Source organism: Zalophus californianus, chromosome 10 (assembly GCF_009762305.2).
Source record: "Zalophus californianus isolate mZalCal1 chromosome 10, mZalCal1.pri.v2, whole genome shotgun sequence".
NCBI classification, from domain to species: Eukaryota; Metazoa; Chordata; class Mammalia; order Carnivora; family Otariidae; genus Zalophus; species Zalophus californianus.
The window spans coordinates 73308737-73335411 of NC_045604.1; the positions used below are offsets into that span (position 1 = coordinate 73308737).

At 45.3% G+C, this 26675-nt stretch overlaps 1 protein-coding gene across 8 annotated transcripts in view; it reads right to left on the reverse strand.

Moving 5' to 3' along the window:
• Nucleotides 1-26675, reverse strand: part of GLYR1 (glyoxylate reductase 1 homolog) — a 35494-nt gene that overhangs the window by 7908 nt on the left and 911 nt on the right. For 2 of the 8 annotated variants that reach the window (XM_035722169.1, XM_035722168.1), the window contains exons 2-11: nt 26399-26435; nt 25258-25337; nt 16077-16215; nt 15296-15538; nt 10313-10399; nt 9366-9422; nt 8553-8603; nt 8387-8460; nt 5928-6027; nt 536-628 (exon numbers count right to left, since the gene is read on the reverse strand). In XM_035722169.1, coding sequence (XP_035578062.1) covers nt 536-628; nt 5928-6027; nt 8387-8460; nt 8553-8603; nt 9366-9422; nt 10313-10399; nt 15296-15538; nt 16077-16215; nt 25258-25337; nt 26399-26435 — 961 coding nt within the window. Of the gene's footprint in view, nt 1-535; nt 647-5927; nt 6028-8386; nt 8461-8552; nt 8604-9365; nt 9423-10312; nt 10400-15295; nt 15539-16076; nt 16216-25257; nt 25338-26398; nt 26436-26675 lie in introns of all 8 variants that reach the window. The other 6 variants (XM_035722166.1, XM_035722165.1, XM_035722167.1 and 3 more) reach the window with 5 other exon arrangements.

Below are 26675 nucleotides of genomic sequence, written 5' to 3' on the forward strand. Positions count from 1 at the left end.
CCTGATTAGGAACTAAACACTAAGGCTGAAAGGGGGCAGCAAATAAACAAGCATAAGAGAGAAAAACACCTCTATTTTATTCCCATTTATCTTCAAAAAGAACACATGCATGTTCCTTTTTACTAAAAACCTCCCATTTAAATGATAACCTCAGTGTTTTCTTGGGCTTCTTTGGATTCACTTGGATTAAATTAGTTACCAATTTAACAAGATGACTATTGTACTTGAACTTATAAAACATACAAATACAGCCAGAGCTAAACGTAGGACCTCACCACATGAACCAAATAAGAATACATGGGATGGTCAGCATAGATCTCAGGGACCCCAGTTATTTTCATTCTCTGTTCTGAATTAAAGGACGGCTGTATTTAATTTATGCAGATTACTTTCACAATGGGGATGGCCCCAAATAGGAAATACAACCCTCCCACATGCTACACACACTCACTCATGGGCAGGGGAGAAAGCAGGGAGGCCAGCCAGTTTTCCTGGCTACAACCTGACACACTGAGGGGAGGGAGGGGATCCTTACGTCCTTGGCTGCCTTTGGATCTGACACGCAGGCAAAGGTGATGTCACAAGTCGAAACGACTTCAGCGGGGGTTCTTCCTAGGCGGGCCCCCTCCTGGATGAACAAATCACACTGCAAAAGTCACAGATCCTACTGTGAGCTGCACGCAGTGCACAACAAACAAAACAGCCAGGCCAGAGACACACTGCGCAGTCCTCCTGGCTGGCCTCCCAAGGTAGGAGGCTGAGGCTAGGAGCCAGGGATACCAGAGCTGGTGGTCTTTTTTTTTTTTAAGATTTTATTTATTTATTTGACAGACAGCGAGAGAGGGAACACAAACAGGGGAAGAGGCAGAGGGAGAAGCAGACTCCCTGCCGAGCAGGGAGCCCGATGTAGGGCTCGATCCCAGGACCCTGGGATCATGACCTGAGTGGAAGGCAGATGCTTAACGACTGAGCCACCCAGGTGCCCCCGGTGGTCTTTCTGAGGGAAGTGAATGGGGCTCCTTAAGGACCGTCTTGTGTTTTTGCATACCTGGTGCCTAGAACGATGTTCTACTTCACAGTAAGCACAGAACAAGTGTCTGCTGAAGGATTCCTGTTTGAAGAACAGGATGTAAACAGTACCTGTTTGTAGCCCTCTGTAGCTGTCTGGGCTGTGGCAAAAGCTGCCCAGTGTTCCAGGCTATCCACACTGTGCTGGGGAACCAGGGCTGGGGCTGGGAGGCTGCCATTCCTTTTTTTTTTTTTTAAGGATTTTATTAATTTATTTGAGAGAGAGAGAGAGAGAGAGAGAGAGAGCATGAGCATGAGAGGGGGGAGGGTCAGAGGGAGAAGCAGACTCCCCACTGAGCAGGGAGCCTGATGCGGGACTCGATCCCAGGACTCCAGGATCATGACCTGAGCCGAAGGCAGTCGCTTAACCAACTGAGCCACCCAGGTGCTCCTGTATCCAACTTTTTTTTTTTTTTTAATTTTATCCATTTATTTGAGAGAGAAAGAGAGCACACACAAGAGAGAGCACAACTGGGGTGAAGAGCAGACGGAGCAGGGAGCCTGATGTGGGACTCGATCCCGGGACTCTGGGATCATGACCTGAGCCGAAGGCAGTCGTTTAACCAACTGAGCCACCCAGGCGCCCGAGGCTGCCATTCCTTACCAAGATGTTTCTGGGGGTTTCTAAAAGCATGAACTTTTCTTCCTTGAGAATTGAAATTACCCAGAACATCTCATAACAAAACATCATTAATATTTCAGTGTATTTCCTTCTCCAAGGCATTTAAAAAAAGTAATTAGAATAATGTGAAGCTACTATTTTGTATTTTTTTTTTTAAGATTTTATTTATTTGACAGAGCGAGAGCAGGACAGCACAGGCAGGGGGAACAGCCGAGGGAGAGGAAGAAGCAGACTCCCCGCTGAGCAGGGAGCCCGATGTGGTGCTCAATCCCAGGATCGTGGAAACATAACCTGAGCCAAAGGCAGACGCTTAACCGACTGAGCCACCCAGGCGCCCCTGTATCCAAGTTTTTTTTTTTTTAATTTTATCCATTTATTTGAGAGAGAGAGAGAGCACACGAGAGAGAGCACAACTCGGGTGAAGAGCAGACGGAGAAGCAGACTCCCTGCTGAGCAGGGAGCCTGATGTGGGACTCGATCCCGGGACTCTGGGATCATGACCTGAGCTGAAGGCAGATGCTTAACTGACTGGGCCACCCAGGTGCCCCAGTATCCAACTTTTAATACTGTGTGTCATTTACATTTATCCATACTGTAGCCTTTCATAATTATCATTTATAATAGATGGCTGCAGAATATTCCATTGAGATACACCTGAATTTATCTAATGGCTCTCCTGCAGTTAGATATCTAGCCTGCTTTTAATTATAAATGACTCCAACAAATATTTTCATGTATACCTTTGTGTTTTCAATTTAGGTCTCTGAAAGTAGAATAAAACAGGCTCCAAATAGCTTTAAAGTTCTTAATAAATGTAGACAAATGGCTTTCCAATGGAGCTGTTAATCTATAAGATCATCAGCAAGGTCTCAAATCACCAGCACTGAGTACATCATTTAAAAACAACAAACAGGGTGCCTGGGTGGCTCAGCCGGTTAAGCAGCTGCCTTCGGCTGAGGTTATGATCCCAGGGTCCTGCGATCGAGTCCCGCATCGGGCTCCCTGCTCAGCGGGGAGCCTGCCTCTCCCTCTCCCCCTGCCTGCCTCTCTGCCTACTTGTTCTCTATGTCAAATAAATAATCTTTAAAAACAACAAACAAGCATCCATAAATACATAAAAATTTTGTCCTACGGATGATTTAACCAGCCCAAAACAGCAACTGTTTGTTTGATATATTTTGATTACTCTTGATTACTGAACCTTCTAAATTTAATACCTTTGTGTTTCTTTTGTGAGCAATTTTTTATTTTGGATTTATGAAATAATGTTTAATAAAATCAGTATGTTACCCTTTCCCTATATTTGCTATAAGCACTTTCAGTTGGCGTCCCTTTAAATCTACATGGAATTTATTTTAGTAGGTGTTACAAAGTGAGATTAGTACTTCCTCAAATTTCTATCCAGTTGTTCTGAATATAACTTACTGACTGACCTTTCTCCTATCTCACTGATTTGCAGCGAGGCACCTCTATCAGACAAGTCCTAGCTGTCCAGTTTAGCTGATGGGTGTGTGTCTTTATCACGGTACACACGCACCTTAGCCTTTTAGTATACAGCTTTATGTTTTTTTTTTTTTTAAAGATTTTATTTATTTGACAGAGAGAGACACAGCGAGAGAGGGAACACAAGCGGGGGAGCAGGAGAGGGAGAAGCAGGCTTCCCATGGAGCAGGGAGCCCGACATGGGGCTCAATCCCAGGACCCTAGGATCACGACCCGAGCCAAAGGCAGACACTTAATGACTGAGCCACCCAGGCGCCCCACAGCTTTATGTTTTAAACTTTGCTTGGGAGAGATCTCATTACTCTTTCTTTTCTGAAAAAGTTAAAGTATGTTTCCCATTTACTATACCAGGGAATAATTTTTTATCAAGATCCTTTAAAAAGAATTACACAGGGATTGTAAAAGAATTACATGGCTTTTTTTTCCCCTTGAGAGAGAGAGTGCAAGAGTGAATGTAAGCGGGGGAGGAGATTCTGCAGAGGGAGAGGGAGAGGGAGAGAGAGAATTTTAAGCAATCTTCATTCCCAGCACAGAGCCTGATGTGGGGCTTGATCTCATGACCCTGAGATCATGACCTGAGCCGAAATGCAGACTCCATGCTGAGCATGGAGCTCGATGTCGGGGGTCAATCCCAGGACCCTGAGATCAGACCTGAGCTGAAACCAAGAGTCAGACCCTTAACTGAATGCGCTGCCCAGGCGCTCCTAATCTTTTGCTTTTGCTGTCATCATTTTACAGATGAGAACTATGAGGCTTAGAAAGGTAAACAATCTTGCTGGAGAGAGTGACTAAGACAACTGTGACTTGTATTTAGGTCTGATTTCAAACTGAGATTTGTGAATGCTTTGCTCTCCTGCTTTCCCATAAATTAATTTGGAAAGAGTGGCCATGTTTATATAACTTTTAGGTTTTCCAATCAAGATACAGGCTGACCAGAGGCACTTCTATCAAAGGGGAACGTACTTATAAGGGAAACCCTCTGACTCTCCCAGCTTCTGCAACTGTCTGTGTCTACATTTCCTGGTTACCCGTACCTTCAATCACAACCTATCCTGCTGATGGGACGAGAGGTCTCACTCCTGCCTTAGGTACCCAATGCCCAGCAGCTGAAGCCCAAACTTTTTAGCACAGTTTTCAGTGCCCTTTCCCCCCAACCCTCTTGACTCTCCGACTCTCCAACCAGTTCCTTGTTATTCTTGAAAAGGCCTTTGTTTCAATAGTGAATTCTTTTTTTTTTTTTTTTTACCTTGCCAAGACATTTGTTAATTCAAACCCATTAGGCCTACCACCTCCTTCGGCAACCATCTTCCTTTCAGCTGCACCCAGCTGCACACCGGGTGTTCATTCAATCACTTTGTAAACACATGCTCAGCCACACCTGCTCCCCAACAGGCTGGTCCTTCCTCAATCTCTTCATGTGCTCCTGGTGAGTACAGGGCTTTAGTTTCTTGGTACTCAGACTACCGTTCTTCACCTTTTCTTGGATAGGAACTTGATGGGAGGAGCCGTGGCCTCTCTCCCTTACAAAAGGTGCACATTCGGACTTGGAATTCCATTTCAGGGCATGCACAGACCCTTGAAGTGGTGGACCACCACCTTAGGTTAAGAACTTCTAAACCTGTCCTGTCCACTTTGGTGGGCACTAGCCATGGGGGACTATTTACATTTAAGTGAAATAAAATTATAAATTCAATTCTTCCATCATACTAGCCATGATTCAAGTGTTGGAAGAGCCACATGTGGCTAGTGGCTACCACACTGGACAGGGCAGACACTGGACATCTCCAGCACTGTAGAATGCTCTACTGTACAGTGCTGTTAATACAATCCCAATGACAGAACACAGTGCAGCCATTAAAAGAAGCAGATCTCTATGCACTCAGTATCAATGAATTACTATTATACACACGTATATATTTGTATGTGCATAAAAAAGAGAATACAAACACCTGATGTGAGCTACCTCAGGTAATGGCAGAGAAGGGAGAATTTTCACTTCATTTTATACCCAAGTGCTTTTAAATGTTTACGTTTTATTTATTTTTAAGAGTTCCAGTTGCACTGCGCATCCTAGTGAGCTTTTTAATTTATTTATTTTTTAAGATTTTATTTATTTATTTGACAGAGAGAGACACAGCGAGAAAGGGAATACAAGCAGGGGGAGTGGGAGAGGGAGAAGCAGGCTCCCCGCAGAGCAGGAAGCCCCATGCGGGGCTTGATCCCAGAACCCTGGGATCGTGACCTGAGCCGAAGGCAGACGCCCAACAACTGAGCCACCCAGGCGCCCCTAAATGTTTACTTTTTATAATAATATCTAAAGCTTAGAGATTCTTAACTGTAGAGAACAAACTAAGAGTTGATGGAAGGAGGTGGGCAGGGGATGGACTAAATGGGTGATGGGTATTAAGGAGGACACTTGTGATGATATATGTTATATAACACTGGATGTTATATATAAGTGATGAATCACTAAATTCTACACCTGAAACCAATTTTTATCACGTACGTTAACAAGAATTTAAATAATTAAAAAAAGAAAACACAAAAACCAAACATCCTAAGCTCATATACCTACAGCTTCACCTGCCTGAACTAAGAGCTTGGCTTCTCCTGCTCTACGCATGCAGAACGCTGGGCGGAGGTAACAGGAAGATTCCTATCCTTAAGCCACTCCAACTCCAAGGGTCAAGGTGCCGTCCCACCCCACCCGACAAGCACCCCCATGAATGCTTACTTTTTCTGCAGTCCGGTTCCAGACAGTCACTGTGTGACCCATTTTTAGCAAGTTGGAGACGATGCCACTTCCCATGAGGCCAAGGCCCAAAAATCCTATCCTGAAAAAGAGATACCGATGGGTTGGTGGGGGGGGGGGGGGGGGGCTCATCCACCAGCAAGTCCACTCAGCGGCTGACAGCACCGCTGCAGAGCCAGCAGCAGCATGTGCACATCATGCCTTTTCTCATTATGCCATCGTTTTGAAGTGTCCCTCAATTTAAGTGGGCTTTTCTAAACCCTTGCCTGCCACAGAAAGAAGTGTGCCTTACTGGTTTAGGGCAAGTCTTCCAACTTGTTCCCTTACTGCTTTGATAGAGCGTCTGAGCCTCCAATTCCGGTACAGCGAGAAAGCAGGCACGTGTCTTTGACTCTTGCAGCGGTTTCCTCGTCGGCCACCCCAAACACCAGGCTTTCAGATGCCACTTTAAAGCACATCAGAATCCGTGACAAGTAACCGAAGCAATGTGTTCAGAGCCAGCCAACTTCTTCAATTGTAGGACTCAGGATCATAGTCTTCATCTCCCTCCTCAGCTCGACACCCGACACTACCTTTGTGTTCTTCCTGCTGTCAGCAGAGAAGGGCCCTGACCCTTTTCAAAGCCTGGAGCCAGGGGAATTCTCCAGAACATGAATTCTTCCTATGCCTGCCTTCTCCTGAACCTCTCTGGCACTGCTCTCCGCTGGCCTGTCCGTGCCTCCCCACCCTGCCCTTCTAACCGCAGGCCCATGCTCATCTTGGGGGACTAGAGTTCAGGTGGACAACATGTTCTGCTTACCTTCACTTCCTGTGGCCTGCTTCTTCCTGCAATGCTGAGAACTTAGGGGCTATTGGCTACTACTGCTATTTCTATGTGCTTTTACAGATGATTTTATCTTGCCCAAAGGTCTTTTTTTGGTTCCTGCACTTCACTCCTTGCATGTGATATAGCTAACCAATGCCTCTTCCATCATTTCTTACTACATGGTGTTCTGGTTTTGGCTTGGGTTTCTTTCAGCTCCAGACCCTCTCTGCAGCCTGTCCACCTTCACCTGAGTTACCCTTTTAGATTCTCAGTCTCCTGGGGTGACATTCACAGCCACCCCTGCAAACTGGCTCTTGTACTGAAACTGTCTCCCCTCATCCCTGGTGGAATACGAACTCTCACATGCTCTCTGTCCCAGCCTGAATCCAATGATAAAAACAGAACCCACTGCATTCCTCACCAAATGGCAACCTCCCCCATTAAGTTTCCAGCCAAAGCTCAAAACCCAGGAGATCTTTTGTCATTCCCAGCTGTCTGGGTAGTTTAAGCTTGCCCGACGACTCTAGATCACAATAGACGAATTCTCTTTTCCTGGCGTTCCAGGACACCTAGTGCACCATACAGCTGCTTCACTTTGTAGTTGGCTTCACATTCATGTCAAAAAACGGTTTGACTAATGAGGCAACAAAGGTCTTAGGTGAAAGCACTGGACTCTGGTCTCAGCCTCATCCTTGTCATTTTTTTAAAAAAATCAACACAATCCTCCTTAAATCAATGGGTGACGCCCATCTTCCCTTTCATTAGCATAGAACATGCCTCTGCCTTTTCTACTCTCCCCAGGGCTGTTCACCCAAAATAACCGGTGGAATCTTCAGGGATTTCATCAGCATAAAAAATTATGAATAAAGTAAAAGACATACTGTTTTTACTCTGAGAAAGAACTGTACAGGAGATACGCACGGAGAATTCAGACCCGGCCACTGGGCTCAGGACAGTGCTCTGTCTTTGCACTTAATAGACACACGACTGCAAATACCACCAGAGGAAAGGCAGAGGTGTGCGGGCGCAAGCTAAGCTTTGGGGACCATAGTCAAGACAGGTGTGTGGGAAGGACCGGGCGGCAACAGCAGGGAGAGCTGGGGAAGGCGGGACGATGGTGATTCACCTCTCACCAGCCACCTGCCCCCACCACAGCCAGTCTCAGGGTTTTCATCACTGTTCTACCAAGCCAGTGGTTCTCAAAGTGTGGTGTCTTGACTGGCAGCAGCGGCACACCCAGAAAGGTGTCCAAAATTATAAACTCTCCGGATCCACTCCAGATCTACTGACTGAGAAACCCTGGGGGGTGGGGCCTAGCAGTTGATGCTTTACATGTGGCCTTCCAGGTGATTCTGAGGCAGGGGAGTGTCTGAGAACCACCAAACTGAGTGTTCCTCCAGCTCGAAGACTCACCAGTGAGCTATGAAGGCAACCCGACCATGTACTTATAGGACCTTGGTCTCCTGCAGGTCAAATTACTTCCAGGCAACTCACTAAAAATTATAACTTTCTCTCTCTCTTTCCATTCAGTCCCACCAATGGCTGGGATACAACCCTTAAAAAGAGCCCCTTGGGGTCATCCCCTATTCCCTAACAGAACTAGAACCACACGAAGCCTTTTCATCAAAGCTCCTACTTTTTGTCTGTGGGTGTGATGCTGCCATTCACGGCCGTGCTGTCTGCTGCCTGGATGGAGGTGGACCCAGTTTCCTAGGGAAAGGAAGCACAGCTCATCAGGTCAGTCTGCCCATGCCAAGGGCCCCAGTGGAAGAGAAAAATAGGGAGGCACGGAACCTACGTACCTCTTCACATATTTTCAACTTCTTTGTGATTGCCTGGTAACAGACAGCTGGCTAATAAAGGAGGAAAAAAGACCATGTATTAAAGTGAACGTTTAACTGGTCTTCGTTATAATTTCCCTAAGAGGTTAGGCCTAAAGTGTGGTGTTAACACTGAAACCTATTTGCTGTTCGACTTTACTGAACTCCAAAGGACACATCAGAAAGGTAACATAGACTACTTCACTTAAATATCTATGCAACTCTGCAAGATTCTTTTGCCGATGATGACATTAAGGATCAGATTCATGAAGTCATACACTCAGAGTTACAAGGCTACTCAGTGTAACTGGGCTTGCAACCCAGATCTGTCCAACTCCAAAGCCACAGCCTATCAGGTCCTATATCAAGGTTCAGCCTAACTCATGGCCTTGCAGATACTCTGGGAAGCTTGCCCTCCACAAACCGATGGTTTAGAGAGACTGCTTGCACAGCAAGCCTGAGAATGCATCCACCAAACAGCAAGGGCTACCTCATGAGTGTGGATAGCTCACAAGGTCTGGCTTCTGCCCCAGACTCACAAATGTCTCAACCACACAGCTGCTGAGCCTTAAATGCTTTTTTTGGCGGGGGTGGGGGTGGGAGTGAGTTTACTTTTAACTGTAACAACACCTGATTCACGAGTGGGCCTCCATGTGACTTTCTATCTAGTTGCTCTGGGCAGTGGTAGAAGCAGAGCCTAACCTTTCAGACTAGTAGGGTGAGGTTCCATGGAGCCACCTTCTCCCTTTAGGCCAGCCCCTGACCAAGGATCACAAATGTAGAAGACTGACTCACCTTCTCAGTTTGGCTGAGCAGGAAATGATGGAAATGAGGGTCTGCATCTTTCACAGGCTGAAACCAGAAAATGATTCAATAAAACAACTTATCTTCCACCAGAGGTCACCTTGCCTGGTAACTGACTCTCCTCTGGCTGAAACACCCCTGGCAGCTGGTCTCAACTATATAACTGCCTGGAAGCCCTTTCCCATTGTTGGTCTAAGCCTTTTATAAACAGTCCCTGCTCCAGCTAGAGGGAAACTGGCTACTTTTCCACAAAGTGGAAAAGAAAAGACAGTTCTGTCAGGGTGGCATAAAAATTATTCTAGTAACACTGCAAGAAAATATTTAAGAGGTATACTGGTATTTTTAAAATGCAGCATTTACCAGTCCTTTTGGATAACTGAGTAGGTGAGGCCAAATCAATTCTCAGTACTCTCCCAATTTCAGGGTTTTACCTACTGTGTCTGGTGCCAGTCCCTTGAGTGTCTCGTCTCATGGAGGATCGATATAAACAGAAATGTAGGGCAATGAGTGCAGGACTTTCAAGGGTTTTCACAATTAGGTTCAACAGGGGACTGGGGCATCCACTCCAAGGGGCTACTGAACAGCAGAGTTGTATATGTGAACAGTGAAAGGTGTCTATAAAGCATTAAGTGAAAAAACGTGTGGGCCAATCCCACGTTTATGAAAACCAACCCTATTCCCAACAATAGAAACCCCAAGTGGGTATATAATTCTATAAATGATGAGTGAGTGGGGGTTGTAGCAAAGGGTCTGGAAGAAGTTACATCGAACATGAATGAAACTGAGCACCCATGAGGGTGGAGACTTGCACTTTTCCCCCTCAAACACCTCAGTACTTTATTGCAATTTTAAAAATGGGGAAAGGAAAAGCGCCTAACACAGGCCAGGAAACCAGCTTGGAGGCTGGGCTTATCCTGGCTTGTGGGAGAGCTTGTTACCTCACTCACAGTCGGCTGCCATTTAAACGCGGCCATCGGTCCAGCCATCACCCCCTTCACGGTACTAGACTCAGGGATGGTGAGATCCTAGAGAGGGAAAGGCAGATGGTCAAGACACTGAGGCCACCTCAGTAGCAGATGTCTTCCTGCACCAAATCGGGGAGCACCTCTTCACTTCGTCGCTTCCTTCAGTTACAGTCCACCTCAAACGAACCCCCTAGCCAACTCCAGTCTCGGCCTAAGTCCCCAGGCACGGTTCTGACCATCCATTGGGAGAAACCAGGCAAGTTCTCATCAACATGGAGCAAAGCTTTCTTCTCTGTTCTTGAAATAACAAATTGTCTTCTTGTGCCCAAGTTTCACAAGGACAGATGTCTCTGGAAAGCCCAACTATGGTGTGCAGTATTGTTAGCAAGTCACAGAGAAGATTCCTTATGGCCAATAATGAATATTAAAAAAACAGAACTGGCTTCAGAGAGAATCTCAAAAAAAAAAAAAAGAAAAACTAAGAAAGCCACATGGTGCTGATGAGGAAATGTGCCCAGCGTTTTGTTTTTTTTTTTAAAGATTTTATTTTATTTATTTGAAACAGAGAGAGAGAGAGAGAGCACAAGAGGGGGTAGGGTGAGAGGGAGAAGCAGACTCCCTGCAGAGCAGGGAGCCCAATGCGGGACTCGATCCCAGGACTCCAGGATCATGACCTGAGCTGAAGGCAGTTGCTTAACCAACTGAGCCACCCAGGCGCCCCTGTGCCTAGCGTTTTAACTACTAAGCTACTAAGTGACAAAGCCAGACTTCCAATCCAGGGCAGCTGGGAGCCAAGAGGCCCACTCTCTCTCCAGGCTGATGCCAGGGCAGGACCCAGTGGAACGGGGTGCACCTCCTCCCCAACAGCCTGGCCCACACCCATCCTGGGCAGGATGCTGCTTCAGCTTGACACCTGCTGTGTCTTATCCCCTCCACCAAGTTCACCGCACACTCCTTTTCCACATGTGGGATCTTCCAGGCACGGTGGCCCTCCTGACATTTCTACTTGGATATCTCATGGGAATCTTGAACGCCCCACTGAACTCTGGATCTCCCCGCCCCAACGGTGCCTTCCACTGTCTTCACAGTCTTAGAAAAGCAGCTCCGTTCTACCAGGCTGAGATCTTTGTGGTCCTTCTTGATTCCACCCTCCTATCTGCTAGCAATGATTATGGTTTTACAGCTGCAGATCGGTGACCCCTTTTTTTTGCCATCCCCTGCCACTTCGACTGTAGCAAAAAGGATCCCCCTGCTTCCGTTCTGGAACCCTGCAGTCTAGACTAGACACAGGAGCGAGAGTGCAGCAGGACACTTCTCTGCCTACAACTGGCTTCCTGTCTCACACAGTCAGGCCTACGGGGCACTACAAGTTCTACAACCCCCCAACTCCACCCTACTCCGAATTCATATCCTATTATATTTTCTCCCCCTCACCACTCTCCAACTCACCAGCACCGCCTTGGCCCTCCAGCCATTCCGCAAACACATCAAGCATATGCCTTTGCACTACCAAGAATGCTCTTCCAACAGTTATCTGCTTGACTCACATGCTCACTTCAGGTCTCCGCAGAAATGTCACCTTATCAATGACCCCTCTGTATCCTCCTACATGATGGTGATGTTATTATAAGTGAGTTCTATGAAAGCAAGACTTTTGCCAATTTTGTTTACTCTGTATCCCATGTGGGGAGCCATGCCTGGCACAGAGGAGATGCTCGCTATTTACTAAAGAAGTGAACATGAGAGGGGCCTGGTCTAACTATCATGCTGCTTTATCGCTAGACATCTGGCTTATGTGGGGCTTCTCGATCAACACGTGCTGAACAAAGAGCTCTGGGGAAAAAAGAGGCCTAGTGTAGAACTGTCCTAAGAACGTCCTGCCGCGATGGACATGTTCTGTATCTGCCCCTGTGGCTAGGGGCAGCACAGCTCTAGTGACCTGCTTAAGGTCTCAGAACAGTAGAGTGAGGTGGAGACACTGGCTCTACATCTGGCACCAGCGGAAGGCCCCGACTCCCCAGTCAGCAGTCCCTGAATCACTCGGGGATTTGAGGAGAGCCACAGCCCTGAGGGCTCCGTGCTGTCAGGGTGCTGTGTGCCCAGAGCTGCAGTTCTTCTCAGCCCAGGACTTGGAAATGAGAGCCCCTGAGAGAGGATGAGGGCACACCTCTCACACCACAGCCAAGGCACGAACCCAGGCTTTCCCTGTATGCACGTGACTGACGCCTCTGTGTCAAAAGGTCAGCCTTTTCCACTAATCCTCACAGGACAGGGGATTATGGCTCCTAACGGCTATCATCCGAGACTTTGCCCAGTTATCAGCCTAGGCTACTGCTATTTCAGAAAGAAGCCATTACTGTAGCAACACACACTCTTTTTAGACCGCAGGACCTATTAGATCAGAAGATGCACCAAAATTCCAAGCCCAGATTCCCTACATCTCTGAAGATGCTTAATTAAAACCAACTGTCTGAACTGAAAGGGCTGTGTCTGCCCTGCACCACTAGCCACACTCCTTCCTCTCCAGCTGACAAATCCTTCACTAGAGGCCGGCCAAGCAAGGAGACTGTAGGAAGCACTGCACTAAGGGTAAAGAGCAAGCAGACCTCTTGGCTGCGGACCTGACTCCAAGAATGGCAGCAGAAATGTTACTATCCCCTGATTAATAATTCAGATTCAAGGGCAAACTGCTTTTCCCTGGGAGCCTGTGAGAAGAGTCCCTGCAGTAATGCCCGGTGGCGGCCTCGGGTGACACTAAAACCACTACGCTCTCACTGCAGAACAGGCTCCTGCCAGACACTGACAAACATAAAGCCATTCATCAAATGCGTGGTGCACGGCACACCGTTCTTGATGCTTCGCTCTTGTTACTCGTTTAATTCTCACGACAAACCTGAAAGACAGGTATCACTATTATTCCCAATGATCAGACGAGGAAACCAAGGCAAAGGAAGTTGGCCAAGGCCACACAGCTGCAGCAAGTTATGGAGTCACAGTTCCGACTCAGACCTCCTCCTCACCTCTCCTGCACACTTCTCTTTTTCCAAAAAGATGTCGTTTCTCTGCAGGGCCAGCACGGAGTTGGTGAGATCCACGGCTTTAGAAAGCAGAAAATAGGAATTTGGAGAATAGTATAAAACCTGACAGCTCAGATGCCTCTGGATCCCCAGGAAATCAATTCAATTGGATCAAATTAGAACACACCCCCTGAAAAGTTCTTTCCGCACCACGGCTAGCTGTTTTCTCCACCTTCTCCACCTCTGACTGGCAGTTCCCTGTGCTCACTGTCAGCCAGGGCTGTCCTGACCGCTAGTCACTTTGTCTACTCTCAGTCTCGGCTTTGTCTGATGGTGAGGACTTTCTCTAACATAGTGGTCAGAGTGGCAGCCCACAGGCTCAATCTGGCCCAGAGATGTTCCTTGGACCTAAAAGTATTTTAAAATTTTGAATTAGTGTGTAACACTTAAAATTGGAATGTTACACATAAAAATCAGTATTTCCAGCTTCTCTAGAGGAAAAACCAGATGACCTGGCAAACTTGGCTGGGACCCCATGGACAGAGCAATGACCTCCCCAGAGCACCAGCTGCTGCCACCCCTAGTGCTCTCAGTGTGCAGGTAGGTCAGGGCTGCAGACCCTCAGCCAGCCTCCCCTTGCTGCCATGACCTGTCTGGTCTCGCTGGTGTCTGAATTTGCAGGCCGCGATCTGATGCAGTCTAGTGTTTTGTCAAGGCCTTATCACCCAGCTGTTTCTGCCAGCCATCTGGCTCCTTTGCCCTTGATTGTGCTCTAACAGTCCTCCCGTTTTCACAGACTACCCCCTCCATCTCGAATTCTCTTCCCTTGGCCTTTGAGACTTGACCCAAATCTTTTCAGGAAGGTGAAAGGTACATTATTTCCACTTTATTTCACTGTGATGGCTCCTCTGAATCCTTCCAGGTCTGACCTACGGGTATTTTCCCTGCAAGGCAGAATCCTACCCTTCACTCTGCTCCCTCCTTACTTTCTCTGAAGACAAATCCCACCGGACCTCAGATATACTTTGTATGTATTCTCCAATATACTTCTACATATTTGTCTCCCACATCTACATTCCATCCTGACATTAGTTCAAGGCTCCCTAATAGTCTTGGCATCACCTCAAATTCATCACACTCAAAACAGATCTAGTCCTCTTGCTCCGTTCGCCAACTCTACTCCTGACTCTTGCTCTTGAGAAAGTTATTACCATTTTCCAAATAAAAACGTGAAATCATCTCCCTCCCCCTTTCCTCTGTAACCCGTTGCTAAATCTTATGAGCTCTTCCTCTGAAGTGCCTCTCAGGCAGTTCCTTTCAGTATTTGCTATCAATATAGCTCCTTATATAAATGCAAACCTGGCTTTAGCTTTCTGACCAGTTTTAGCCTTTCTTCTCTGCCCTCCACCATTGCTAAGATGCAGCTTGGAGCACACCACCACCCTGACACCCAGCTCCCAACATGTTTGTGGCCCCCTATGGACTCCATGACAGTAAATACTGCTTCAGTAGACCTCAAGGCCCTCCACAATCCAGTGACAACCCACTTTTAGCTCTCTGCTCTCCTCCCTGTCCCCTACCTATAAAAAGAATATCTACGCCAACATCAAGCCCTACATAGGCTGGGCCCTCTGTCTCTGGAATGCCTTCCCCTTTCTTAAGCCCCTTCCACCAGTGCCAGCCCTTGCATGCTGGCTCAGGCGGACTGTTCTCCCGCCTCGACCATTTAGTTGAATGCGAGATCCTTTGCTGCCTTGTGTTCCTATTTCATACCTGTGCACCCAGGCTGAGTCCCTCCCCTGGTCTGCAGGATTCTTTAGGGCAGTGCTTAGCACAGGTTTCTATGTCCACTCAGTGAGCTGAGGCACACTGTAGAGCTCAACTCTTTCAGAGACAGAAGGAAGTCACTAATCCCGGAAGCTGCAGAGGTAAAACAAACCTTCTCATCCTTTGGGGGCCGACCCCGTTTCCGGGGACTCTGCTCTTGGGCTCTTTTCAGAGGGGACTTGGAGCCTCTCTCTGAAGAGCCTGAAGACACCCTCTTCTTTCCTTCTCCCATGTTCTTCTTCACCTTCCCTTCAGACAGGCTAAGCTTCCGCTTCTCATCACCTGAGTTTGGCCTACTTCTCTCCTCACTGGAATTACGCCGATTCTTGTCATCAGCAGAATTGTGGGACGATGTCTGAAAGTTTAATAATAACAATGATAGCCACCACAGCAGCCACTGCCGCCGCCACCGCCATTTACACAAGCCAGACACCCTAGGAGAAGCGCTTTACATGTGCTATCCACACAACAACCCTATGAAATAGGTTCTGCTATTGCTTCCACTGATACTTGGGGAAGCAGATAAAGTCAAATCACTTGCCTGTACCCTAAGCTAAGAAGTGGGATTTACACCCAGGCAGTGGATATACCCAAGAACACTCCTAATCTCTAGAATGTCAAAGGGAGAAATGCCTGTGTTGTATTCAAAAGCTGAGATACTTCTCCTGAGTCCAAGTGACTTTCCTAAGAACAGCAATCTATTTCAGAAAAGTGCCACATGCATGGAGTTTCAAGCTGATAAGCCAAACGCGGATACCCTAGAACTGAAGTAGTGTTCTCGCCACTGGCATGGCATAAAAACAGAGTTTAGGTTTGGGCCATGTTTAATCTGTTAGATACTATGACAAAATAACCAGTCAGATGCTGGAATAAAGCAAGAATCAGTCTCTCACCTGGTCTTTCCCTTTGGCTCTCCGGAGGAACTCTTCGACAGCATCCACAGCCTGCTGGAATCGTTTTCCCTTGTTGATCTTGATCATTTCCTCCTTGTGTGCATGGTATGGCTTTAGCTGTTCCACTTTGATCCAGGCACTAGCAGAAAACACACACAGAAAGGGTATGATCCACACTGCCCATGCCAGAAATTATCAAATACCTCATCACAACAGAATGCAAATATCCGTTTGGTTTAACTGGACTTTGAACCAGGCCTGCTATTTTTTCAAAACATGTTACCACCCACCCCAAACTCTTGGGGTGTTATAAAAAGTATGTCTTCCCGAAACAAGTCAAGCACAACCACCACCACTACCAAAACCAGAATATCTTCCACAAGTTGCAGGCTATTTGTCTGTTCTCGTTCACCAGCCTTCTACACTAAACCACACATCGCCTGCCACTTGTGTAGGGCAGGGGAAGCCTGGCAATGTTCTTCCATTCTCATCACAGGGGCCCGTCATGGAGCGAGGGCATCAGGAAGCATAATCGACCACAGTAACATCACTGCCCAGTCAACACCCAAACCAGAATGACAATCTGTCATCAACTGAGAATCAGGGATGCTCCCATGGCTCAAGAAATGCAGCATCTGAAATCTGCTCCTCTTACAGGATACATTATATTTGGTCATAAATGATCCTGTCTGTGGCTACTAAACCACACAAAACATGTGACACATGATTTGGAATTAGGGCAGCAGTCGTAACAGGAGGTCTTTAGAAACAAGATTCTGCTTGTGATTAAAGGTACAACATACCCTTATGATGTTTATTTTTTAATTCCTACCATCAATGTGTAACACACGCAAGTAAAAAATCCATCAGTTGTCACTTCTGGAATATCTGGCCTACATATTGACCTGAACAAATCTGCCCCAGCTGGCTTTCTGTGGTTTTTCTAAATGACATTCAGCGTCCCAGTACAAAGGAGAGGATTTTATAGGCTTGGCAAGGTAACAGTTAACTTATATACATTTTTACTGTGTAATACTCACAGGTTTCATAGCATAACGTTCTGAAAAAAGGGGTCAGGTTAAGGATAGAGAAACTAAGCTATCACACTGAGGGTCCTCTCCTTTAGAGAAAGCTGGAGAATATTCACAAATAATAATAAAAATGTGGGGCGCCTGGGTGACTTAGTCAGTTAAGCGTCCAACTCTTGATCTCAACTTAGGTCTTGATTTCAAGATCATGAGTTTAAGCCCTGCACTGGGCTCCACACTGGGCACGGAGCCCATTAAAAAAAAAAAAAATTGCTAATCTCTACATAAAAATAGTTTAGTCAACCCACCAACAGCCACCTATCCTTTAAGTGTTATGCTAATAACTGTGACCATGATCTGTACAAACACAATAGCCGTAGGACTATTAGCCTATAAATGTGATAGCAAACCAGGACTAAGCATGTTATCTATGGCTAAACAAAGCCACAGAGAACGGAACGATGAACAAGGACTCAGATGCTGTCTCACTGCATAAAGTTCCAACCAGGTGAGGTAAGCAGGTACCTTTCAGTGACTAACTCATCTTAAAGTCTGAAACTTGCCATGATAGAATGCATTGGTCTGTTCCTGGGGAGGAAAAATGGAATCATATTTTGACCTTACATTGCCTGGCAGGTACACCACTGAACAGACCCTCCTGCTTCTCCTCCCATTTAGTGTTTCTAAGGACAGACCACCAGAGCAGATGCAAAGCCAGACATGCCCTGAAAAGCAGGTTAAGCTGTCCTACTGAGATCACACAAATACCAGCGATAAGGCTTAAAGGGCCACGTGCCCTCGACATGCCTCTTCCTTCTCTGAGCTTCAGGTTAGAAGCTAAGACCCACACAAGTTTTGGTGTAAGATGAATGGGGTGGTTTTATGGAGCTCCCTGAGATGGGACAATACACTCTAGGCATCCTAATCCCTGCCTCCCTCTCCCCACATGAACCAGAGGAAATGGAGAGGTAAGGACATCCGTGGAGGAAGGACCAACAACCCATGCCCATTTCTTCACTGAAGCACTTTAAGTGGATTACTGATTTCTGCCAGAAGAATGGTACAGTCAAAATTCCATTCTGGCATTTGCATCCTAAAATGAAATTTTCCTCTCTGGCCATTTTTGAAAAGTGAAAATGGTTTGCTAAAAGAATGGACAGTATAAATATCAAGAGGATAAATCCAAGAAATATTAATCTAGTTAAGAAATCAGTCTATTGTTGAAGCACTGTGCCCCAATCAGAAAAACTGTAAATAAAAAGCCAGCCCACCAGAGCCCTAGGAGGATTACCTCTTGAAAGCGAGCCAAATTGAAATCACTTTAGCCTTCTGAATAGTTTTTTCTCTAAAGGCTATATTGCAAAAAAAACCCTGTCTCCTTAAAGAGTATGCTTTTCATCCAGGGCTTCAATAATGTACCATTCTCACTGAGGCCCATCAGCTGGGCCTGGTATGCAACTGGTGCTCAATAAATAATCACTGAGTAAATGATGCCTTCCAAGCATATTCAGAGGGGCTGGAATGATGGCCTCTGGGTTAAATGTTCTAAGGCTTTGGTGGCCTTTTCTGGTTGTTGCTGTTGCCTGTACATTTTTGTTTTATCATGACCCTGAGATTGAGACTTGAGCTGCGATCAAGAGTCGGGACGTCTAACCGACTGAGCCACCCAGGTGCCCCCGTTATTTTTTTTAGGTGACTTCTGTTTCTTTCTGTGATATGAGCTGCGACTTATGATTTCCTTCCTATCATCCTCCTGATGCCCGGAAGGAGCTGGACCTTTTCTACCTAAGTTACTGTTGGGCTGGGAGTCAAAAATCAAGCTTAGTCAAGTGGTATGTAAAGTATGGGCCTTTGCTTTTACATACAAGGAAGTAAACCCCATTGTTTGTAGTGGCAATCAGTGACGTCATTACAAAGGACAAAATGGAAGGTCTCTTGAGATATCTGGCTAAGTGGAAGAAAGCAATATGCAGAACAGTGTGTGAGCTACACTATCACTTGTGTAAAAACAAGGAAAAAGGAATATGTAATTTCTTGATTCTGCACACAGTGTCTTTGGAGGGACATGCCGTAAGAAACTAGTATAACTGGATGCCCAAGGGCTGGTAACTGGGTGGCTGAGGGACAGGAATGAATGGAACTGTTTCACAGTTCATAGCTTAATTTGGGGGGGGTGCCATAAACATGTATTATCTTTAAGAAACAACAAATCAACAATAAAGGTCTCTGCTGTAGAACATGGGCTGCTCTACCCAGAAGGTGCCCCTATGACTTCCTCAGGTGAGTAGCTACTGCCTGGTTGCCGGTGTAACTGCACCTGTAACACAGCCAGGAGCAGCAAACTTATGGTATTCTGATACACCTGTAAATTCTTTTCACTTGTGAATATAAACTTTCCACTATAAGCCACTCTCAGATTACACACTCCACTCAAAACGAAATTAAACACCTCACATTTTCAAAAACTTCCATAATTCTGACCTGCTTTTCCCTTAGGTTAAATCATACCATGTACACATATTAAACATGTGGGTCTATGAATAATCCAAAACTCTCACGTATGTGTCTCAGACTTTGCATGACACAATGACCTGGGTGGGAGTGGGGGTGGGAGGGAGAACACACACGTGTCAGCACAGTCCAAAGGTGAGAACAAAGATGGGGACAGAAGACATGAGTTGCTTTTCCATCTAGATTTGGTGAGTAGTACTGAGCAAATGATTTGTATGCTTGCCCTGCTTTAAAACCACTGAAAGAGGCTGAAGATTACGGAGTTGTTACAGCTCCAAGTCTAAGCTGTTCAGAAATCAAGACATCCCAAAACCCACAAATCAAAAAACAAAACAAAAAAAAGCCACAAAGAAAATAAGAGTTTGTCAGTTAATCTCAAGCAATGATTATCATACAGACATCAACAAAGACTTGCAGATAAAATAGATTTAGAAGATTCTCTTTTCAAAACTTGAAAATATTCCCAAATGCTGGAGAAGGCTTTCAAGCTGTGTTGTCTATGCCAATATGGTCAGCTGCTTCTTTTGTGCCAGATTCTTTAATTCTGGTGCATGACACACCTGCTCATGGAGTCCACTGTCTCAGCCATGAGGGGAGTCACCTGTAGGATGGATGCTGGTGCTGGGAGAGGAAAATCTACTCAGTGCTCTCTAGGACAGGTATTCTCCAGCCCTGGCAGAGGGACACTGCTGGCTCAGTCCAAATAGCAGCGTGCTCACCATCCATTTGGCTCCATTCTCCAGCTACTGCACAGTGTTGGATGTAGGGAAAGCAGGGCGATCAGGTGCCAGGCGAAAAGAAAGAGGGATGCTCGGATGGCTCCAATCTGCTTGTAAATACAAGCCACAGGTTCTTCTCCAAAAGTTACTTTAGTACTCACTCACTTCATACCTTATATTTGCCTTGATGAAAAAAGTATCTCAGGTTGGGATCCTGGACATTCTATCACTGAACTCCACAAATCTCCTGCCTCTCAGTGTACAAATCTGTTAAAAAGTGAGAACCAGAACAAATATCCTATCCATTTCCCAAAAAGGCTCTTGTAGGATCAGGTATGAAGACTGCTACAGAAACTCTCAGAAGGTCATTTGGGATCTATCTTCTTTTGCCAGTAGTCTTCTCTTGAACTGTTTATCTCTGGGCGTTTTTGAATACCCACAGACTAAATGAGCTCCCTCCTTTCTGCCATCCATGGCCCCTGATGAAAATTTCAAACCCCGAGTTCAGTTTCTATTCTGATGGGCAACTCCCTGCCCAAGGTGGGCTCTCATGTGCCTGAGACTTCATCTGTGGGTGGGGTCACCTGGCAGAGTTGTCAAAGTTATGCTAAAGTTATTTTCCCCTTTGTATCTCTATGAAATAGAAAACAACCATAAGTAACCCCCATACTCGCCATCCAGGCTCAGACAGCTGAATCCAGCCATCTTACTAAGTCCTTCCCCTTCCAGGAGCGGCTGGTTAGGAAGGTCTGGTCCTCTCTCTTCCTAATAGGACATCAGTTACGAAGGTCTGGTCCTCTCTCTTCCTAACAGGACATCAACACAATTTGTCAGATGTTTTGACAGAGGAAGGAAGAGAGAAAAACTAGTTTTCTAGAAGATTGAAATCTTTATCTTCCCTTTTTTTTTTTTTTTAAGATTTTATTTATTTATTAGAGAGAGACAGTACAAGTCGGGGAAAGGGAGAAACAGGCTCCCTGCTTGGATCATGACCTGGGCTTAACTGAGTGAGCCGCTGAAATCTTTATCTTAAGGAGCTACCCTTTTCACTCTTTTAATAAAGATCCCTGTTAATATTAAAGAAATCTTATTTATAAATATTTTTCCCCATACATAGTGTACAGTTTTGAAAAAGAACATCCCTGACTGAATCCTATATTGCTCAGAAATTCAGGAGCAGCCCCATGCGGTGAGCCCCTATCCACCAAAGTCAGAGCCCCGTAACCAACATGTGCGAGGAGCATATGCCCCTCTCCCTGACTTCAAGCATCAAAGGTGAGGTAGAGCCCAGTTTCTTCTGGAACCACCTATAGCCTTGCCCTTCACAAAGCAGTACTCATCTCTAAAAATCCACTTGTACTTCCCACCTAAAACACTTCTCAAAAGTCTGTTTCCTACAGTACTTCTTATGCATGCCCTAAACTTGGTCACCACAGCATTTGTTCTACTCACAGGGCTGCTATTGGAAATGTCTGATGATTTATGAACAGGTCAGTGTTTACCTTCTTACGGTCATTCATCATTTCAACAATTCTGACTTTTTCACATTAAAGAATCCTACTCTTTGATCTGACTTGGTCCTCTTTTCTGATCTTAATTAGTTCCATCAGATCCCTTTGGGAGCATGGACTCGACTGCACACAGCACTCCTGGCAAGGCACAGCATAGTTTTTCCATAAAGATAGAACAATTGGAAAGAAAAAAAAAAAGGGTGGAACAATTTACTGTTTTGTGTTTGAAGCCTTTTTGGTCCAAAGAAGAGACCTGGGGGCCCCTGGGTGGCTCAGTCAGTTAAGCGTCTGCCTTAGACTCAGGTCATGATCCCAGAGTCCTGGGACAAGCCCCGTGTTTGGCTCCCCACTCAGCGGGAAGCCTGCTTCTCCCTCTCCTCCCTGCTTGTGCTGTCTCTCTCTCAAATAAATAAAATCTTAAAAAACAAAAAAGCAAAGCAAGGGCGCCTGGGTGGCTCAGATGGTTAAGTGTCTGCCTTCAGCTCAGGTCATGATCCCGGAGTCCTGGGATCGGGTCCCGCATCGGGCTCCCTGCTCCTTGGGAGCCTGCTTCTCCCTCTCCCACTGCCTCTCCCACTGCTCATGCTCTCTCTCTCTCTATCTCTGTGTCTCAAATGAATAAATAAAAAAATCTTAAAAAAAAAACCCCAAAAAACAAAAAAGCAAAACAAAATAAAAAAACAGACCTGGCTGAAGTCCTTAGGAATTTCCAACACAAATGCCTTCCTTTTCCAAACACAAATCCTTTCTCTCGTTTCCCTTATTTTTTTTTCAGCCACCTGCTTCTTACCAGCTTATTCTCTCCCTTGTAATATATCTATACGGCCACCTGAAGTTTACTGAATCCCTGCTGTATACCACACCACCCTATGGAACAAGTGACACTACTTCTCCTGCATAATGAGGTAGGGAGTATCATCCCACATATGGGCAAGGACACAAAGGCTTAGAAAGGTGAAAACAGCTTGCCCAAATTGTAGGGCAGGTGCGATGGCATCTGAATGCACAGCAGGCCAGCATCAAATCCAGAGCTCTTTCCTCAAAGTAATTCCCTGGACACTTCACCTTCAGATAACTTAAAGATAGTAAATAATGTCTGATCACTGATCACTAAGAACCCTTCTCCCTTCAGATAAGTGCTTGGAGATCCTTACCCTGTTTCCTTTCATTGTCAACCGCCTAGCCACAAAAAGATAATGTGTTGGTCCTGTGACAACTTGTTTTTCAATAAGTTTTTATGCGGAATTCTACCAAGGGAGTTTTATAAGCTTAAAGATATTATATCTAACAGTTGCCCAAAATCCACTTGCTTATGAATCCCCTCAAAGAATTTTAGTTAGAAATCACATCACCACCACTACTACTAACACCATTAGGTTATTTTTGTGTTCAGTAAGTGCATCCCTTTCATTGGCTTCACTTGTGTGCCCGGTTAAGTGCTGAAATGCACTCAACACTCCAATTTCCTGTCTCATCTGTAGTAGGCATCCGTTTACTCTTCTGACCTTCCAGCATTTGCTTAAATTATAAGAACACAATGGCTTTCAGGCCTCCTGTAATCTGATCAAGCCTCTACTTTCCAAGAGTTTCCACTTTTGTTTTAGACTTGTACATCTTCGTTTAGCTAACCAAATTGGGTCAACCATATTGCCTGTTATTCTCAAGCACAGTTCTTTACCCCAGGTGGGGAGCCTTTCTCTGCCCACGCATCCAACTTAACACCCAGTTGCTCACAGTATTCCCACTGCCTGCACTGCCCTTCTTCTTCCTGCCTATTCAAATTCTATCTGTCCTCCAGAAGCAGATTCTAACTCCATCTCTTCCATCACCCTTCTTCTTATTTTTTTTTTTTTTGATGTGGAGCTTGATCCCAGGACGCTGGGATCATGACCTGAGCCGAACGCAGACGCTTAACGACTGAGCCACCCAGGCCCCCCCCCCCCAAAAGATTTATTATTTGACAGAGAGAGGCACAGCGAGAGCAGAAACACAGGAGAGGGAGTGGTAGAGGGAGAAGGAGGCTCCCGCTGAGCAGGGAGCCCGGTGCGGGGCTCGATCCCAGGACCCCGGGATCATGACCTGAGCTTAACGACTGAGCCACCCAGGCACCCCTTCCATCACCCTTCTATGACCTGAGTGTTCTCCACTGATCTCTCCGTGTTCTAGAGCGCTTTAATAGTCACCTGTATCACTCACTCTGCACCTATTCCCATCTGAACTGGTTATGTCTTGTCACCTGAATTCCTGAAAGGCAAGGCCCACAACATTTGCTTTTCTCTGGAAGTTCCTTTTGGTGTCAACATTCGAAGTGTGGATGTACAATTAGCACTTGTGTTATATACCAGAAGCCAGTGACTCCCTTGAATATCGTCATCAAAAGGCTGCTAAGTTGTTTTGTGACAGAGAACTGGTATATTGGTATACCTGCATGGTGAAGATAAACATGCCAAACTCTAACCCAGGGGGCGCCTGAGTGGCTCAGTCCATTAAACATCTCCTTCAGCTCAGGTCATGATCCCAGGGTTCAGGGATGGAGCCCCATATCAGGCTCCCTGCTCAGTGGGGAGCCTGCTTCTCCCTCTCCCTCTGCCTCTCCCCCTGCTTGTGCTCGCCCGTGCATGCTCGGTCTCTTTCTCTCTGTCAAATAAATAATAAAGTCTTTAAAAAACAAAACAAAACAAACAAACAAAAAAACCCCTCCAACCCAGGCTGAGCACTCTGGCATATAAACTCCTGAATGAGTGAAGAACACTGTTTATAAGAGATTTTGCTATAGAATATCATATATCACTTTCTAAGAACATATATTTTAACCATTGGTATTAGATTTCTCAGAAAACTCACATTTTTCAAACCCCAAACTACATTTTTCTCTAAAAATCCTAAGTAGAAAATGCAACTACTTAAACCATCTAGCTACACCCAGGTAATCAAATCCATGTAATAACCAGAAAGCTGAACAAATCACTGGAAATTCAGGTAAATACACATTCTCCTCCTCACTGTGACCTATATGGCCTATCACAGAATCTCAAATGAATGGTCCTGATTTCACTGTAAACCTCATACATGAACCACAATGATAACCAGCCATTAAAAGAGAACCAAACATGGCCCTAATAAAAAGAACTACCTATGGGATTCGATAAAGAGATGAGAAATAATCTTATTGTGATTATCATCTTTAGAAAATAGTGAGTCCTATTTCTCACTTGACTGAAATTGTTATTGGCCCCAGGACAATTTCTATAAGCTAAGAATAGCACCTTTTATTTAGGTATACAAAGCCAGAACAATATGCCTGACAGACTACAGTAAAAATGAACTAGGGTCCTTCGAATATTCTCACAAGCAGCTCAGATCCAGAGCAACGCCCAAAGGGAAAGTGAAACTCTTGATGAGCACTACTCACTGATCTTCTGTTCCAAAAAACTTCACAAAGAAGCATTTCTTTCCACGCGGTTTCTTCAAGTCTTTGGGTGGATTAACAATCTGGGGAGTAAAGGGGGGGGGGGAAAGGTTTTTCCACACTTCCAAGTTGGTAAGAAAAAAAATGAAATAAAACAAAAGGAACAGGCTTAGAAAGAACCCAGGTAGTACATGTCCAAGTCTGGCACTTTTCTACTGAGATGTGTGGAAATGTGCAAATATTCTAGAAGTTCCCTACATCTACCATGTAGCAGTGCTCAGTAGGTAGAATAGCCCTTCTACTGCAATGACTCTGTTTTAAAAGCGTAAGATCAACATCAACTCCTCCAACCACATGACCCTATCATCACTGAAGAAATGCAGAGAACACTTTTACATATACTTCAGTGAAATAATGATGTTAGGTGGTGACTATCCTTACCGTGGTAAGCACTGGGTAATGTATAGAATTACTGAATCAATAAGTTGTACACCTGAAAACTACTATGACATTGTATGTCAATTATGCTTCAATTAAAAAAAATTGTGCAGGAAGAGTTGAGACAGGTAATAATGACAATGAAGAACAACTGAGGCAATGAAAATGCCATATTGCAAGGAGACAGTCTAAAGACATTTCCTGGGCTCCTAGCAAGAATATAAAAACAGAACATTTGGAAAGCTATGACGGATCGCCTCATGCAAAATCTGGAATGCCAACTTCTGCAAAGATGCACTGGAGCAGCACATATGGTAACATGGAAAGAAGATTTAAACTTAGTTGGGACAAAAATACTTTGACTTTTCACTAACCTACATTTAGATTCCTCTCTTCCTGGAGAATTTATTTTCTTCTCCTTTTGTTACATTTAAGTGTAAAGCTAAATTCAAATTAGAATTGATTTCCAGGATTAAAAAACTTCACCAAAACCATCTCTGATTCAAGAGATAAGCATTTACTGCAGATTAAATGACCTAGTTTATATTATATTGTCTTTTCTAAACAAACGGAGAGTAGAGAGAGAAAAACTCTGTTAAATAGGTCCAGTTTAACTAAACGCCAGAAACTGAGAGGAATGAATCTTACATTCTCCACCTTCTTAAACTCAACTTCAGATATCTTCCATTTGGAGCAAGACACTCACCTTTCCTGGCCAAGGAGGATACCGGCCGAGTTTCCCCCTAGAGAAAACACACAGTCAGCATTTGCCCTGGAAAAGCCAGTCCATCTCCTTCAACCCACTCAACATGAAATTTATTTTCCTAACTCTCCACCTGCACCCTCAAGAGCCAAAACAAAAGCTGGCAAACAGGAGTTCTTAATCTGGCTTCCACAGCTGGGCCCAGGAGGCCCAAACTCTTCAGAACTGAAATACAAAGGTGCATACTGTATGTGCATTCTTTTGGTGACAAGGAATACAG